Source organism: Apteryx rowi, unplaced genomic scaffold (assembly GCF_003343035.1).
Source record: "Apteryx rowi isolate R43461 unplaced genomic scaffold, aptRow1 scaffold_42, whole genome shotgun sequence".
NCBI classification, from domain to species: Eukaryota; Metazoa; Chordata; class Aves; order Apterygiformes; family Apterygidae; genus Apteryx; species Apteryx rowi.
Genome location: NW_020450665.1, coordinates 1,197,848 through 1,216,659, shown reverse-complemented (window position 1 = coordinate 1,216,659; position 18,812 = coordinate 1,197,848). Strand labels below are relative to the sequence as shown.

General features: G+C 37.0%; 1 protein-coding gene across 1 annotated transcript in view; it reads right to left on the bottom strand.

Annotated features, from left to right (window-relative positions):
• The window catches only part of ROBO1 (roundabout guidance receptor 1), a 651,980-nt gene that overhangs the window by 86,394 nt on the left and 546,774 nt on the right, over nt 1–18,812 (bottom strand). The window contains exon 5 of the mRNA XM_026075994.1: nt 212–332. Within this exon, the coding sequence (XP_025931779.1) occupies nt 212–332 (121 nt within the window). The remainder of the gene's footprint in view (nt 1–211; nt 333–18,812) is intronic.

Here is an 18,812-nt window from a genome sequence, read left to right as displayed (position 1 = left end):
AGCAACAACATTCCAAGGTGGGCTGCAAAGGCATTAACCATCACCCATTTGCTAGACCACAACTGTGACAAGAACATTTTCAATATAAACATCGAAAAGGAAGCAGAGGAGAATGACCCTTAGTAAAAAGTTTCCTAGGAAAAATGAAAGTTGGACATTTTCATTTCCATGGACATTATCTTCAGCACAGGCTTAAAAGAGACGTTCTTACCTAAAACAGTGAGCTCCGCCACTTCACTTTCCCGCTCTCCAACCATATTTGTTCCAACACAAACATACTTGCCGGCATCATTCTTTCTTGTGTATGTGATCATAAGCTTTCCTCCTCTGATCTAGGAAAATCAAAGTTATATTCATTAACTTGAAAAAGGCATTTTTGTTATAGATAATGACAAAAAACAAGTTAGCAGTCATTTTCCAAAACATGAAACATAAAAAAAACCCTTATTACTAACTTAGTTTCCTCTTCTTATGCAAAAACTTGCTTACCTGAGTCTTATTTTTACAACTCTGTTTTAAAGTCTCTCAAATTTATACCCCGTTACTCTTTTTTTATTTCTGCCTAATGTAATACTGGCTTTTCAATATTCCATTTAATGCTCATTGGCCAGAAGCAGTACGCTTCTTTTCCAAATACTACTGTGTTTTGATATAATTAGACAGAGTACTAAAAATTAGCACTAGATATAAATCCTGTTTTCACATCAAGTGTTGCAATGACTTTTTCTTGATAAGAAATGTATGTATTATTCTACTGTGGGTCAAGCTTACTATTCTGAATGAATTTTGTGCTTATTTTGGTTTTCGTTTCTAAAGGAAACAACGGAAACATTTTACCCTTTAATTCTTCACCTTTAAATAAACAATTTTAAAGGCTGATAAGCAGCTGGGCAGAAACAATTAAATCCTAACTGAGAAATGAATTAATAATGTTCTGCTCTCAACTCTTAATTCAGTTCTTTGGAAGACAGTGGAATACAGTAACCCAAAACGAGACAACATATTTCCCCCTTGTGATTCCCAATTTTATTACTCTATTCAAAAATATATTAAAAGCATATGAAAAAATCTGATCTCCCTTTAGAAACGTTTATTCTCCCCCTTGCTTTACAAAATGGTTGAAAAGTTACAAAGTTCACCAAAATGCAGTGAAATTGCGTAGAGCAACTGAATACATACCATGTTTACTGCAGTTATACTAAAATACTACTTAATTGTATTAATTACATTTTTAAGTGAACATATGCTTATGACTCAAATCACATACGATAACCAGTGAAGTTCAAGACATGGGTGGAATGAAAAAATAAAGCTCCATTAAAGGGTCTAATGTGGTCAGTGATAAGGAGAACGCTCTCTGTATAAGGTACTTTGCTCAGGTTGCCTGCAGCTAGAAATCTCTCCCTGAAAATTTTACATCTTGAGCAACATTGGGCTCTTATTATCATTGTAAGATGTATGCACACAAAGATGACAGTCAGTTATTGAGATAAATGAACATCCACATGTAATGTAGATAGTGTTGCATACAAATTTCATTCTTTTGCCTTTGGCACTCATTGTTTGAGAACAAAAAAGGTATGTCCTTTATCATCCAGAAATCTAGTAATGCTGAAATTTCAATGGGGATTTGAGGCATGAAGAATGGAAAAATAAAGGTGACCTGCAAATACATTTTCTACAAGAAACTAAGCGCATTTTTAGATTGTTTATTGCCTCAAATGGTAGGCATGAGAAGAGAATGTAACCCATAACTAAAAGTTTATCTATATTTATTCCTGTTTTACATCTCCCTAAATCACAGGAAGTTATTTATTTTCAATTAATGTATGTAAAAGGTTTTAAAAAAATTATATAGATGTCTATGTGCATTTTGAGGTACTTACATAAATATATCCAGAYATGTGTATAAAAATGTATTCTTTTCATGTGCATCAATATTGGAATGCACTGGATTTAACATAAAAGTATATTTGCATGTCACAAGAGTCACAAGAATTACCTGATGATTTCAAACCCATGTAGGTGAAAAGTTGTGATTTTCATACATATCTTAAGAGCTTAAATCCCACTGATGTTCAGTAGCACTTGTGCTCCTTTGTGATTTTAGCACTTAAGAAAATCCCATCCAAAGCCTTTACAATCTGACATAACTGTGTATTTTGTACAAACCCTAACCTCCAGCAAGAACTATTCTAGGAATGTATTAGAGACCTTATTAGATGTTAGCGAAATGCTTTCTTGTATCTACCCGCAATGTCAGAAGTTTTATTCATCACAAGTCTAACTCTTTAAAAGTTAGACAGAGGAAGGCACTAAAGCAGAAACATTTGAGACACCTAAAAAATTATTGAAAGCTGCTTCACTTCCAAGTTATTTAGAGATTTACATCAGGAAAGAGAGAGAGTGGAAATATTCTCTCATGTCCACATAAATCTATGGAGTCTCTCTTTCCCGCCTCATGGCTAAGGACTAGCCATGGACTTTGAGACACAACTTACAATGAAGACATGAGATGCCTAGTGAAGGTAGTTACGGCGCCCAGGCGGAATTCTGAAAGCATTTTATTGTTTTCTAGAGTTATTTTCTTTGTTGATTTTTTTCTTCTGAAAGCAGCAGAAGGGTTTAGAATTTTAGCCAGCATGATGACTATGTGGGTGTATAACACTTCCATTAAAATGTGATAAATTACACATTTCTGATAAAACGTGCAAGTGCATGTGGAATTATATATGTCTGCAACTGAGCATTCATAGATGGCTAAAAGAAAAGTATACTTCCTCTGTTGGTTCACTACCTGAGTTTTCCATAAATTTTTAACAAACATCTATCCACCCTGTGGGTAAGAGTGATGATGCCCTTCTATATATTAATAAGACACTGCAAATTAAATTTGTAGCTATGACAAATACATATGCAAAGTCTGCCATGTTTTTGCTCAACAGGAAATCCTACAGATACCTATGAATTACAGACCAGTTGCTTTAACTAAAAGAAAGTACACAATGAAATACACATGCATTTTTGTAGGAATATATAAAAATTACTGCTACATTAAAACTCATTTTCTTCTCTTATTAGGCTGTAAGTTCATACCCAGGATTTAGAGCAGCAAAGAGCCAAACCACCTTTGGAGGCAGTATCTGAAGTGATGCAAATTAAAAATATTCATAGTGTGTCGACACTTAACAGTCACCAGGGGTCTTCCCTTCATATTTGTGCCCCTGCCTGAATATATCAGCTGGACTTTATAGGAAGAAATGATAGTATTATGTGTTGAAAAAGTGTCAGACAGTATAATATTTCATCCCAAGCGACCACAAGAGTTGTTATATTAAACCCAAAGAGAAGTAATTTCCTCCTAGTAAACAAGATGCACCAAMCTGTTTTATTACACCTCTGGTAGATATCACGTATCATGGGAAAAGAACTAATTTGCTATCTGCCAAAGCTTTAAGTCTAATTCTGAAAAGATGGAAGTTGGTATCATGTTTCATTTACACAGAAATGATGTTAAGGCTTTTTTCCCCCCACTTTTTATGTCTCCTCAGGAGTTTGTTCTGTTCCTCACCTACCAACAAATTTATCAGGGCTGTGCAAGCAGAGAATGCAAAAATAGTACTGAATGCTGGTAAGAGACACAGATTGTGATAAGCAGTTCACAGATGATCTTCAGTTGCCTGTAACACATATGGATTGTTGCATACACGTCAACAGAATATATGATAGCTTGGTGATATATAAAGATTCATTGAAAGCTACTTTCTGTGACTTGCCTGACCATATTTTGCTCCTCATGAGCAAATTGTTCACTCAAGCAAACCCATTTTGTTATTTCTTTCACCAACAGTAAGAAATGTTCCTACAGAAAACTTGAGGCAACCATACAGTTAACTAGGCCTAGAATTGAAAATTATGACCACCCTGCAGCAAAAAATCACATATAAACAATGAATCAAATTTCTCTTTCAATAAACTAAATCCATAAAAACTTATCCAAGGGTTCTACAACACACCGCCAAGTGTTCATACAGTTGTACACATATATACTTATCCTAAGACCATATTTTATATACTTATGTGAGTGGATATTTGTAAATTTCTGTATGTATAAATCATATCTTTTGTCTGTGTTACAAATATTTTTATATATGTGATTCATCTACTTTTCACAGAAATGTGATATGGAATATGAAAAAGAGAGAAGCCATGAGAAAATTATTTGGAAAGTCCAAATACAAAGATCACTAGCATCTTTTCATTTAATTTCTTTTAACTCCTAGTTTCATTCTATTTAATAAATGAAATCTGAACTATTGCAAATTAATTCTAAAGCAAACCTAAATCCATAAGGAAATGAAATTCACACTGACCTCTGTTCATATAATCTTGGCTTCTGCACATGTAATATCACAATATTCAAATATACATAATATCACATATTATTTAAAATGAAAATGTGATGGGCATGTGATATTAACCTGTCAGACATGGTCTTTACTTTAAAAGTGTACCATCTAATTATAAATGACAATACAATGGTTAAAGAACAAAGTGAGCACAGGCAATTGTAACTAATGGTGTCATCAAAGGCAGATACAGCTAAAATAGAGCACTTTTATTTCTGACTTGGGAAACACAAGAGTTTGCCCATTTCTCCCTATGTGGCCTAGTATCCTAAAACAGATCAGTATATCCACTTTATTACATACCTTTGCATCACAGATTGCAAGGAATGGCATGTCAGCAATAGAAGACAAGTTTGAAGTTTTAGCGGAGAAGTTTGGAAAAAGACAGACTTAAATTAAAATTTTATTTAAAAACACGTATCTTGTTCCAAGCTTTGTGAATCCCATGAATACTTCCCTACCCACTACAATTTATTTAAAGAGCAGACACTAGACATAAAAAAAAATTTGGAATAAGTCTTCAACAATGATTAAAATTTGTTYTTGTTCACTAAGGTTAAGAAAGATGAATCTTTCCCATTTGTGGTCTGATTCTATCAGACCTAAAGAAGCTAGGTCCTGCCTTCCCCAGATCAAACACATACAAAATTCTATTTTAAGGAAGTTTAAAAGATATTTTTAATTGGCCTTTCTATACCATATATCTACCATGACAAAATGTAAGTCACTTCGCTTCCCACTACCATGCAGATCAACGAACTGGTCTTACAATGATGATAGGCCTGAAAATAGCATTTATAACGACTGGTGCCAAATGCATAGAAAGATGGCTCTACTTAAAAAGAAAGAGGATTTAAGGTAGATATATTGACAATTGATCCAAGCTGCCGCTTTTGGCACCCCTGCCAATCTGGCCAGGATATGTGAGAGTCAGAATCAGATTCAACGCTGCTCATGAGAAAGCCTTAGTGTTTCTTATGGCTTCTTCTTTAAAGACTGAATCTACAAGAAGATTGAGATCCACAAAGYGTTAAGGGTTTGTTGTGCTCTAAATTGTTTGGTGACTTCAGAGGAAGCTGAAGCTGATTCAGCACTTGGCATTATCACAGGACACCAAATATCAGAATTATCATATGCGGCTGATACTTCCCCCAATTAACAAGATAGTGGGAACGGCCAAGACGTATGTAGAACGTCATAAATAATCTTCAGGAAAGAAAAATCCCTATCTTAGCATAGACAGTTTTCAGAAATTTAAAATGATAACAATCCAAAACTTATTTTCTACAAACATTTGGCTTTTGTTAATCACAAAGGAAGATTCAATTCAAAATAGGCCATATTGGCTCACATTAATCAGAACTAATTTCTGAACCGACAGCTATGTTTATATGAAAATATTTGAACCAGTAAAATACTTTCCTGTAACATTTTCACAGCTATAATACAAAATATTTATTATGTAGTACTTTCTTGGTTATTATAAACCAAGATTAAAATCATCCTACAACAAAAGCTTTTACAACTACCCCCATGGCCTTAAATCTGCTTTACTGAGATCTGAAAAGAAAAAAAAAAAAAGTGTAGGGACTCCCTGCCTCAGAAACCACTTCTCAGTATAGTATTTACTGTGTACAGAAAACCTGCTAACCTTAAAACTAATTAGCAACACACAAGCACATCCTTTGGGTCAGGAAAAAATCTATGGAGACAACCAATCTTTCTGCAACACAGAACACACAAGTGAGCAAAACTGTCATTGACACCAAGGGGAATGATGTGCATGTAACTGAGACGAAGATATTTCTGTAAGATTGTAAATTTAGGCCATTGCATGAATCTATCCTGGATGCACTGGGGCGTATATAGCTTTCATTGCAATCAGTGGTTGAAATCAGAAATAAAAATGAACTTGAACTGAACTCAGTGTCTGGTATGTCTTCATTTCTCTCCCCTTAAGCAAGTCAGATGATCTGTTACAAAGGATTTTTTTTCAAGCACCACCACCACTGAGTTATTTACACACCTACAAGGATAAAATCCTAAACCAACTGGGGTTAATTAGCCACACAAAGTCTCTCAGGTTTTTATTATGCTACCTAAAGTATCACAGATGTAATACAGAAAAATAAGCCTAACAAACCACAAATTTTAAGACCTTTAAAAAAATATCTATCTGCTAACCATGAAAGAAATAATATAGCCCAAATCTATAAAGACATTTAGCAGCCTATTTCCCACTGAGCATGTTTACATTGCAAAAGACAGATGAAAGGCGATTCTTTAGGGCTGCATTGAAAAGTCCACAAGGAAGAAGCTAAGTGTGGTTTCAGCCTGGCTCTCCAGAGGCCACATGGGCCTGTTTACACGACCAGAGCCAGCAATTTAGTGTGCTGAAGAATATGCCTAAACCATGCAAAACTGGGGGGGAAATACTATTTCAGGGGACTCTGCTGCTGATTTCAAGGGGATTTCAGGTCCTAATCCTCATTGTAGGTATTGACCTGTGTCTTCTTTCTTTTCTAAATCTGGAGTTATGTTGGGTTATAATATGGATTTAATACAATTTAATACAATTCAATATTATGGGGCTTATTTCCTACTTAAAACATTTGAAAAACTTTGCAGATTGAGACAGAGACAGACTTCTTTTTTATGAGACAGATTTTTAGCTTGGTGACCGAGCACTAAAAATCATATTCAGATGCCCTAAGTTCTTCTGATAGGACACACTGAATGCAGAGTTACAATTACACTCTGACAGATCCAAATGTCCATGTATTATCTGCATCAGTTTGGGGCAAGCCCGGAAGATACTGTGATATAAAATTACTCCCTGTGAACAACCAGACCTAAAAGTTACTAAGAAAAGAGAAGCTGTGCAGCAATATGGGTGTCCAACAGCAGAATTTTAATTTTCAACTTCAAAGCTTAGAAGCATGGGTAGAAAAAACTCCACTAAGTCCTCTAATCTGACGAAAGGCATTTCTCAGAGTGCAGATCTCTCACTACCATGGCATCAAAATATGTGATTTTTCAAAGTCCTGATATAGGGTCTTCCACAGGGAGCTGGTCTGACAGGATTCAAGTCAAGAGCTTTGAGGTGGAGGTTCATAGGCCTACAATGACCTCCCAAAAGAAATTGAAAGGCTTTTAAAATACAAAAGCCAGATTCTACTAGACCTAAAAGTACAGTAACTTCTGAAACAACAACCACCAAAAAATCCTCACAGTCTGAGAAGAAAGAATAGAAATAAAAAGATATTTTTATACAATTTTTCTCTTGCTATGAGTCTGTGCAGCGGGTCACTATTTTCAGCCTTAGTTTCAGTTTGCTGAGTTTGCAGCAAATAAAATTTGCTGGGCTGCAGCAAATTTTGCTCAGATCCTCCTAGCCTCGAGAAAGGGGGACAATCCCCTCTGAGTCTGGCTGGCCACTGCTGGCTCCTCACTGAAAGGAATAGGAATTACAAGCTCCCAGATCCTTCCTTTGACTGTCTCACTTCCAACACTCGATTGTCTGTGCAAGCCTTCCTCCTGTGAGCTGGCTCCGTAGCTGCCTAAGGGAAGGAGGAATTCCTTCCCTCCTTCCTTCTTCTGGGGGTAAACCTGAGCTCCTTATGCTACAGGATACAAACCGAGAGCCAAACCAATCAAAGTTTGTCAGAGATGGCAAAAATGCAATGCGTTTTTTTTCATATATTTCCAAACTGATATTTTCTTAGTTTTGAATTTGAGAAAGATTTGACTGCTCACTCAAAATATTTCACTTTGAAACTCTGCAATCAACTTTACTTCCAAAGAAGTGTCAGAGCTACCAACTTCGCACTACAGACACAGAAATACTTTGCAAAAYTTAACCTTGAAAAATTATAAAATATATTTTTATATTAAATTTAGATGTAAATGGAGGCGATTACAGCATGAATAGCTGAGGAGCTGAGGGGACGGACACCYGGAGAGCGGTCCCTCTCCCCTCGCCTGCCTGCCGCCGCGCGCTCTTTTCTGCTCCCAGTCAGGGGCTGCCTGAGCTATTGAGGGGGGGCTCTGGTGCCCTGCTGCGATAATTGCTTCCTTTGCAGCAGTTTCGTGCTATTCCTCTCCGATGCCATGGTGTGTTTAAACTCCCGGGACAATTCCTGTTGTTGCTAAAAGGCTATTGTAAACTGCACCAATGGGGGGBGGGGGGGAAGTGGCTGGAAGGAGGGAGAAATTGTTTTGGACACTGGAAATGTCAGCTGCTCAGCTTTTTTCATTTGTATTTACTACAGGAAGAGCAAGCTGGCCTAGTTCTGCATGGAAATTAGTGTTTCCTGCCTGTGGCAGTTTGCTGTTGGTAGAATGGGCTTGTAAAACGCCTGAGAAATTAAAATTACTCAGCACTTTCATTTTCCGAGTCTTTCTTGTGACTGTGTGCCAGCCTTTTTTTAAACTACTACTATCTTAACATACGTAAGAAACTTGCATGTCTTCTATGTGAATGTTATGACAAATATATAATGAATAGAAAGTGATATTTACGGAAAACTAATTAAAACCTGATCAGATTTCAGTTCCTTTAATATGAATTAACTTTTTTATTACATTGTCAGGAAGTTAAAAACTGCTATTGCATTTCCACAGTAAACTTTCCTCCCTAAATACACAGAAACAGCCACACTAAGCCTCCAAAACAGATAAAAAAACAAAAGTAAAAACATCCAATCTGAATTAATTACTTAACTTTTAAAGACATTAACTCTTTTGGCTGGCTGTTTAGCATGACAAAAGGAAAGGATATATACCTTTTGTAGTCCATTTAAAGGACTCATCTGCTTAAGATCCCGACCAAGTTTTTCAAACGCAGACGGCTAAAGTTAGGAGTCCTTGGCTGCTGGGTATAAACAAGGGGATACTTAACACTTGTGACTATCAGACAAACATATTGCAATCCCACTTTCAACATCTTGTCCTAAATGCACAGCACCAAAAGGCACTGCTTGTAGCCCACGGCGTGCAAGGACTGAGTGCCATCCTGAATGACCCACTACTGCTTACAAACTGGACAAATGAGAGCAGCCCTCAGATGCGGCCCCCACCAAGGTCTGATGGCACAACTCCTGCGATGCTCTACAACTGCACTCTGCACCCCTAACACACACAAACATTTGCAGGAAAAGAATATTTACATGACTGGCATTTTTCAGTAGTATTCCTATTACTGCAAATTTTTCCTTTGCTGACTTCCTCCCATGCTCATGCACTTCAAGGAAAAGTAAGAAAAGTAACAAAAAACATGCACTGAAGAGAGTTGGGAAAAATTAATGTATTTGAACAGACATGAAAGACACTATCTAAAGGACTGCCTTGTTCGCATCTGTGCAAACAAAAGACCTTATCAATAAGCTCCCTCAGTCTTCTAAAAAACCCCAAAGTATGATAACTTCAAAAATAAAAAAAAGTCAACTGAGAAAAGACTTCATCAACTATATTATGTGTTGTATTTCATGTTCTTCATACTGACTTTTTCTAAGACAGCCACATTGCTGGGGGTTTTTTGAAGAGAAGAAAGCCAAACTCCCCTGAAAAYAGAAGACTGTCATGACAAAAAGTCTGAACTTCAGAGAATGATTGATACACAACGCAAAAAAATGAGTTCTGATGGTTCCCTTTACTTTTCAAACATTTGCACGTGCTACCACACAATTGACAAAAGTGACATAAAATCTTAAAAAGTTTCCTTCCTTAATGAGATTTAAAAAAACCCAGCCATTTGCAGGCTCAGTTTTGGTTTAGTGATTTCAATGGACTGCAATGTAATGCCACGTTTTCCACAGACCTAAAGTTTGGGCAAGAAATATTTGGTGGAATATAATACAAATATTTCTACTGTATTGCAGAACAATGCTTAAACTGTTGTTAAATTTCTGTATACTGAATTCTGAATACTGAAATTTTAGGTGAATCTGAAAATTCAATTAGATTCAAACTTTTTTCCAAGACTTACATGGACTAAAGGATAAACACTGTACTACAGATATTATTAGTGACACTTTCAAACATCTGTCTGAAGAGCAATCTGACATACAGACCATTCTGTGCATATAGTATTAAAATACTGCATATACTGTAGTTGCCTGTAATAATGTCTTATAGATTGATACAGGCTCAATCTGTTTGCACAGCAAGCTAATTGCATTGCAAGATTGCCGGAAAACATACCGCAGAGAAGGCAGTATGAGCTTATGATCCTAAAGGTTACTTTCCAACAAACCCTGAGGAGAGGTTCCTGCTGAAACTGCGGCATGGCCTTCTGCTGAGCCTGACATATTGGGAGCCCAAAGCAGCGGCTCAGTTTCTGGGACACGCGAGGAGGAGAAAATCAAAGCAGGAAGCGAGATTTAATGAGGTGCATGCTTTCCCCAGGAGTGGAAGACCAGAAACTTCTCAAGCGGGAATTYGAGTAAGTTGCACATATGGAATTCCAGCTGAAAGAACGTTTAGATGCTAAATTAGTCAGATATGCATGCAGATATTAAACTGGTTTAAAGTGTCATTTCCTTTACTATATGCTGTGATGATGTGGTTAAGTAAAAAAATACTTTTCCTTTTAAGAAAGCTCTTTTGCATCATTATCATCTACTGTTCAAAAGCTTCCAAAGGRAAAAGCCTATGGTATCATAGCTACCTGCAGTTAACATAGTTATTATGCTGATTTTTGTAAGCCTCCAGAGAAGTCTAAGAGAAGGAAAATGACATGACTCTAACTGAAAGCAATAAGCGATTTAAGGCTTGCTACCCAAAGTGTTGCGTTCAGAAAGATCAGAGAGAACAGAAAAGGATACAGCACTGTCCCATTAATATCTCACCTCTCCCAACTGAATATAAAGGGAGCATAGGGCAACTTATTGTACAGTCTAAATGCTGCAGGCAGTAACAGCTAGGTGTAACACCTAGAGGCCTATTTTAAAGATTGCGTTTTGTCGAAAGTAAGGAAAAAGAATGCAAAGGTATAATATAGGAGGCTATGTGTCGTTTGGAATTAAAAGTCATCTCTTCCATCAGTGGAAGCAAAAATTGGATTGGCATTGCCTACTATATCTGAAAAAATAGATCATATTAAAAATATTATCATATTATAAAACATTTCAGTGTTAGCTACTGTTAATTCTCTATTGAGAATATGTGAAAGTTACATGAAACAATGTAGGAGGGAGAATAAAATTGGTTTGATATCTATTCCTTTTATTATTTCATGAACATAAAACTGATGGGCATAACAGTACCCAGGAGCAGACTGGGCCAGTCAAATGGCATATTTGTTGTATCAGAGGAAATTCTTGACAAAAAGATGAAGTTAGCTTAGAGCACACTTATAGGGCATGATGCATTAAAATACTGAATGTTAATACACATTAGGAAACTCAGGGTCAACAGACATCTCTTTTATAAGAGTTGCCTTGACTAGGTATCAATCCCGAGAACAGCATTTGCAAATATAATTTTCTAGGTTGGTAGATCAAAACCCATTTTAATCATAACAGGCTAAGTATCCAAGCTGTTATCTAGGTAGGAAAAATTCAAATATAGAAAGTGCCACTAACATGTCAGTAGCTAGAATTTATTCCACAAAGCCAATACATAGTGATGTCCTTTGGTCTGTAACCATACACTGTTTTGCACTGCATAGCTGTGTAGTATTATAAGGAACACCACTAGTATGCAGCTGCTGATTTTCAAATGCAAAAGTAAAATGCTTCCTGAAATTTTAATTTTAGTTTATAATTATAAAATTGTTATTTTACTAATGCAGGAAAAACAGGGATGAAATGGTAAGTTTTTAAATTTCACACCTATTTTTACACAAATTAGAAAGAAACATAATTCAGTCTCAAAAATAAACAAAATATACTCCTACAAAACAACAGTAAGAGACTTGAGGCTTCTGTTTTAAGTTGTTTGAAACTGTCCAGGCTGATACAGGATAAAATGGACAGGTATCCTGAACACAGAAATGAACACTGCAAGTTGTAATGATGTGTTAACCTTGGTGACAGCCAAAACAGAAGGGTCAAAGGTTCAGCTGTCATCCCTGGGGATGATCCCCCCGGGGAAATCTGAGACTTACTGGCACTGCAGCATGGTAAAGCTGACACAGCAGTCTGAGATATGTATCTCTCAGAAAGATTAGGAGCTGCATTCTTTCTTGAAATTTATATTCRTAACAGTATAAGAAATGGCATTTATTGAGATGGTTAATGTATGGAGAACGTGGTTCTCCACCTGCTGAAATCCTAAAGACAAATATTTTCACAGGTTACCTTCTATTTTCAAATCAGAAATAGCAAAGCAGGCCTGCAGGTTTATTTGCTGTGGTTATTCCATCTACTCCTAAACATTTTGCAAATATTAAAAGTTATTTCCCTGTGTTCTACTTAAAATGTCCAGATTGCTGACATAAAGTTTTATCCTCCCACTGCAAAATCTAGATTTCTTAGCTTCAAGAATAAAAGCTTCAAATTAGGTAATAATTTCTTAATATAATAGAAGACAAAGTTATAACTGTCACCTCCAGTTGGGCAATTCTTAATATTTAAGAATCAGAAATGCAGGAGATACCAGCTAAAAACATAACATTGAAATTCTTTTAGCAGAAGACTCATTAGGAAAAAAAATGAGAAGGAAAATGGAATATGTCCATAAAACTCCAGCTGATAAAAGGAAACTGTCTTAATGACAAACAAGCCAAAAGCAACAAACAGTGAAGTAGCAACAACAACAAAAAGATGAAGAACCTCAACTCATTTAGCACTTCAAAAAGGGACTTTTCACTTGTTTTAAATGATGCTATATGTTTTCATGGAAAGGGTGAAATATTAGTCCCAGTGAAGTCAACGGTAATATTCACACTGATTTCAGCAATGCCAGAATTTCACACTGAGAGTACAGGATGTGCACAAGCTGAATTTGCATAAAACGTTCTAATCATACAGTCTTTATGAATGCCAGTCTCCCATAGGAGTTATAAGCATGCAAAGTACCTACTACAAAGTCATTCCTAGTTTATTAGCAAACTTTTAAGATCACGGACTTCAAGGGACAATAACTTCAAAACCACTTTGACACTTCACCATACAATTTGTACAGAGAAGAAATGTTTTCTTTAGAATAAAATCTCAAAATACTTACACCTGGGCTAGATCCCACAAGCATTTATACAGTCACAAACATGTGGAGTGGTGCATGGTCTGGTGCATGGTATGTGAACGAAGATACTGTCTGCCGAAAAGAGCCTATTCATGATACAGGAGGTAAGGGCGCTTTGCACTTTGGCAAAGTGGCGCAATGCCACTTTGTTGTGATAGTGCCAGAGTGCTTTACAGGTATGAATGAATGAATTCACTCTCACAACTCATGAAATGCTGAACAAGAAGTACCAAACATTTTCATGGCTTGCTAAAAATCACATAGAAAGACTGCAGCAGCGGCACAAGGAATCTGCTCTGCTTAGCTTGTAGACTTTCTGCCTCAGGGCAATCTTTCCTTCACTGTACAATAATTTTCTCTCTCAGAAAATGTTTTGCAGTTCACTTTTGAAACCCTGTTGCAACTGATTTACACTCTTGTGGTAAAAACAGCGCATCTTTAATTCTATTCAACGTACAGGCCCAAGAGAGAAAAGCACCATTCATTCCTGCAATTTGGAATATCTACCATGAACTACACCATGACCCCAGTCAGATACTTGCAGCTTCTATGGTAACATTAGACACCGAACAAGCAACTTTTTTCTTACTTGATTTGTGTCAGGTTTTAAAAAAACTTGGAGACAAAAGCTCAACTGAACACCCGAGTTCAAAGCAGTCTGAAGAGCCAAAGAGCTACAGGTGAATCGGAAGAGCAAAATCTACAGAGTTGAAAATGGGGGGGAAAGGGGGAGCACGGGAAACAACATTATTATGTCAACACGTTTCTCTTTCAAAAATTCAGTATTCTGAATGGCATAACCACTTGGAGAAGTCATGATGGAAAAGTATTAAAAATTACGGTCAAAAGATCTCGAGTCACACATTTTTTGTTCAAGGAACCAAGCTTCAAATTTTGTGAGGGAAGGCAAAGTTACATAAGCATACATCTCTATGGCTAATTTCAAAATTAAGTAAGTATATTCCACATAGTGCTAGAAAGATTTCAGGATCTACTTCAGGAGAGCATTTCACTTTCTCAAGTTTTATTTTTTAACCACATTATATTCCCTGGAAGTTTGTTTCTCTCTTAAACTTGTAGGGAGGAGAAAAAAAAAAACTTTACTTTTTTCCCCCTTTATCTGAGTAATTTATTCTCCTTTATGCCTTCTCCTGCAGAACAAAGGGGCCCAGCAGAGGCAAGTAGGCAACCGTCAACAACAGCAAAGACAGAGGCAAAAGAAAATCTGTTGAGTTAGAAGAAAATTAGTATAATTAGATCCAAGTACAACTAATCGCCCAACTTCTGCTTTTAAAAAAGGACAATCTTTATGTGTCTATGTGCCAAACAGATTCTTGTTAGATAATGATTTTTGAGGAGGAAAAAAACCCCCCAATGAATTGCTAAATGCAGCAAAAATATTAGCAACAAATGACCTATAGCTAGATAAGGAACGAGAGTGGTTTGGGTTTTTTGTTTTTTTTTTTGTGAGGAGGGTAACCAGAAGAAGGCAGGCTTGGTCCTGCATAATATTACACAGGAGTCTGGAATAACACCCAGCAATGTGTATGTTAGTCCCACGCTATTGCACATGGTGAATATCTGAACTTGGCAGTAAGCAATTGTGAGTATATTATTACCTGGAGAGAGAGAAGTACTCTGTTGGGTTGAGGAAACCCAAGAACTGAAAAATTATTATTTTTGTAGTGCTGTGATTTGGACTAGACTTTTCATATAACCAGAAGCATCACAGGAAATTTAGTAAGGCAAAACTATCCAAACAAAGTGAAATAAGCAAAAATGAAGTTGACAGAACTTTCAAAAAGTAGACCAAAAAAATCAAAGCAAACCAAACAAGAAGCTCTAATCACTTACATCTGTTCAAGGCTCCAAAAATGGGCACTGTTCTTCTCCACTATTTTTATTCTACATTTTTCTTTTGATTATGAGAACATAATATTTGCAAACTCAGCACACAGATTGTTGAGGTTTTATTAAACATGCTTTTAGAGTTAGTGTCATTTTTACTTTACAAAACCAATTCTTAAAAAAAGCATGATAAACAATAAAGTCTCAGTTAGCAGTTATCCGATATTTAGATTTTAAGTGACAACATGTGGTTGCTGCTGTGTGTGAGAGACTAGGAATAACAAAAATGCCAAAAACAATCACATTTATAATGTCCACTAGAGACTTTCAAGAACAAAAATGTACTTTTTTCCCCCCAAAAGTAGAGGGTTTCAGTGTTTGGAAAACRGAACCAGTGAGGAGTTGGGTCGATTCACTTCACTAATACAGACTTGCCACAAATAATCCACTGATTTCGGTGATAGTTGCCTGTTAAAAGGTCTTTCACTCTGCATCAATAGAAATATTTTCTGTCTACAAATACAAAATAGGTGTTTACTTAAGCTATTCTCTGGACTTGGACTTCTGCTTCAAAGGCTCACAGGTCCAGGAATATAGACCAAAGAACATGGGAAGATCGGAAAGTGTCTAGTGCTATTTTACACATTTGATATGCAGGGATACTAAATCCCATGTCTGCTGGACTGAAGTCTACCCTAGCCATGCTTTGTGTCTGTACATGCTGCGCATGCTCCACGGCGTCTGTCCTAAGTGTACCTGTGGTAGACCTAGAGCGTCAGATTCAGTCTGTCGGGGCATGTTCATCTGCTCAGCAGATCTGACATGTCGGGCACCAGATCTGCTGGGCACTGCCTACACTTTCATGCTCTGGACAACATGAGAAATAATAAAGATGGAAGGAACAAGTCATTCAAACTGAGCACTGCATGTTAAGCTGTTTCCAGGGACCAAAAAGTAGGACTATGTAAATGAAAGCAGTACAAGGTCCATGTAAGAGTATCTTTCTATAGCTCCAAAACACACACATTCTGGTAACAGAACATGGATAGACTCTAGAAAGTAAGGAATCAGGATTGCTTATTTTCCCTTTTTTTATTTACTTAATACAACTTGTAACACAAAGAAATGACTAGCATTCAGTGCAACAGCTCATTGTGCTTCGTGACAGTATAATGTTTCCTGTATACTTGATACATTTTTTTTCCAGGATGTGATTCAACACTTTAGTTTTAGCTTAAAGGGCTCTTAGAAGTTTGATTCTTCAAATATTGCTTTGTCTCTCATTGCTTTTGCTCATGATTTGGAATCAAAGAAGGCACACAGCACAGCAGTCCCAAAGAGGCTGGGAAGAACAGTCTCTCCAAAAATGGATTTTTGACTCAGAGAAGGATGTCCACACTATACATTTTGGATTTCCATATAACTGATGAGAGGAGGGCAGGAGAAGAAATAACTTTCTAAAACTGATTTTCATCTTTATTGTGCATAATGCAAGCAAAGTCTGCTTTCCTGACTGCTTAAAAAAAGCCAAGCAAACACAAATGTTTCTTTTTCATTAAGAGAATAAAATGAATGAAGAAACAATTTCCCTCCTACATCCTTCTTTCATCTCCCTTACTCATCCCCCCCAAAACAACAACTAGAGTATCAGCTAAACAAAACAAAGGACTTGCTTTCTCAGCGTAATAAATCACCTTTGCTCCTGGCCACTCAAATCATAAAGTTCTGCATGCTCTGGATATCTCAAGTAACCTAGTCTGAGATAGCAGCCACCTGTTCTTCTTTTTCTTTGATTTTTTTTTAAGGAGGAGAAGCTTCCCAGACTCCACATCTATCATTTCAGATGGTCCCAGAGGTTCAAAACTCTCAATAAGCCATTTTAACAAGAAAATCCTCATAGTCTTACGTCTAGGCCAGTGGAAGTCTCAAAACTCAGATATCTAACACATRTCCTATTTGCTGCAGGCATTTATTTTCTTTTATTATCTAGGTCATCAGTTCACGACCAGGGACAAAAGAAATCCATGGAGAGTTTTGACTCAGTCAAGGAGCTTTCAAATTCCTTTAAGTCAGCAGAGCATCTGCAACAGAACTTCATTCTTTTTTGCTTTATTTTCATATTTAAATGTAGAAATCATTGTAAAATAAAGTTGAACATAGAAAAATGCATACTTATTTCACACAAAGGAGTACCTTCTATTGCTGCTGGGTCAAACAATACAGAAAAACCATAATTATATATGTCTTCATGCCTAACACATTTTAAACGGCAAGAAAAAAAATAAAATAGCTGAAGCAATGGGCACCACTGATGCAAAAGGAACATTTTTGTGTGAAAGTGATGAGAAAACAGAAGGGATAGCAACTCTTAGCTGTAGGGAGAAAATGATTTTCTGACACTGGGATCAGCAGTAACTTGGTTTAAAATGCCAGCTATGAAATGACCACAATCAGCCTTCTAATCTAACATGAATTATGATGAATTTCTATTTCAGTAGTTTCAGTTTGTCTCTCTAAGTCTCATAACCTTGCACAGCAGGTTACGTTATTACATGGCATATCTTTGCAAACACAAGGAGGTCAGTTTGGCCCTAAATGAAAAATCGAGTCTCTGTGAAACCCAGCACACGCCTAACTGGACCTGCCACCCTCCCCAGTCTGCAGACGTTTGATATTTGCCCATTTGCCACCCTGCATCATGATGCTCCCTCCCATTCCAATGAATCCACCCAGCAACRTTATCCTTTGGAGATGTCTATTGAAAAGAGGTGACTTTGGTTATTCTCTACCAATGTTCAGTTTCCCAGAGACTGGTTCATTAGCCTTCTCCTCTGTTTTCTTCTGTGTAGATTCTTCTACAGTATGTACTGTCACTGTGCCCCAGGGCACAGCCTGCCATGTCTTACACTTTATCCAACAACCTTGCATAGAGGGTGGGTGAAGCTCAGGGTTAAAAATGAATCGTTTAAACTAATTAGAACAACTTCTGGCATTGAGTATGACTCATAAGCACTTCAGACTAGCTGGCTAACTGGCGTTTTCTTGCAGCAAGCACATCACACCAATGAAGAAAGTGGCTTGCCCTCCAAAGAAGTATTAGAGACAGTTGAGTGTAAGATGCTATTGAGAAGGAAGGGAAAGTCCACACGGGCGTTTTCAGGCCATTTGCATTGGCTTGGAGCATGAACACTGCAAGCCAATRCAAGCTGCTTTTGCCTTTACGCTCAGCACAGCAGAGGCTGTGTGGCCATATTAGTACAATACCGTGCCTGAGTGATCCAGCCTGTCTCTCAGCAGGGCTTATTAGCTCAGGCTCGGCGCCACATTAACCGCTGCCATATGGCTTCTGGTCGATTCAAACAGCAAACT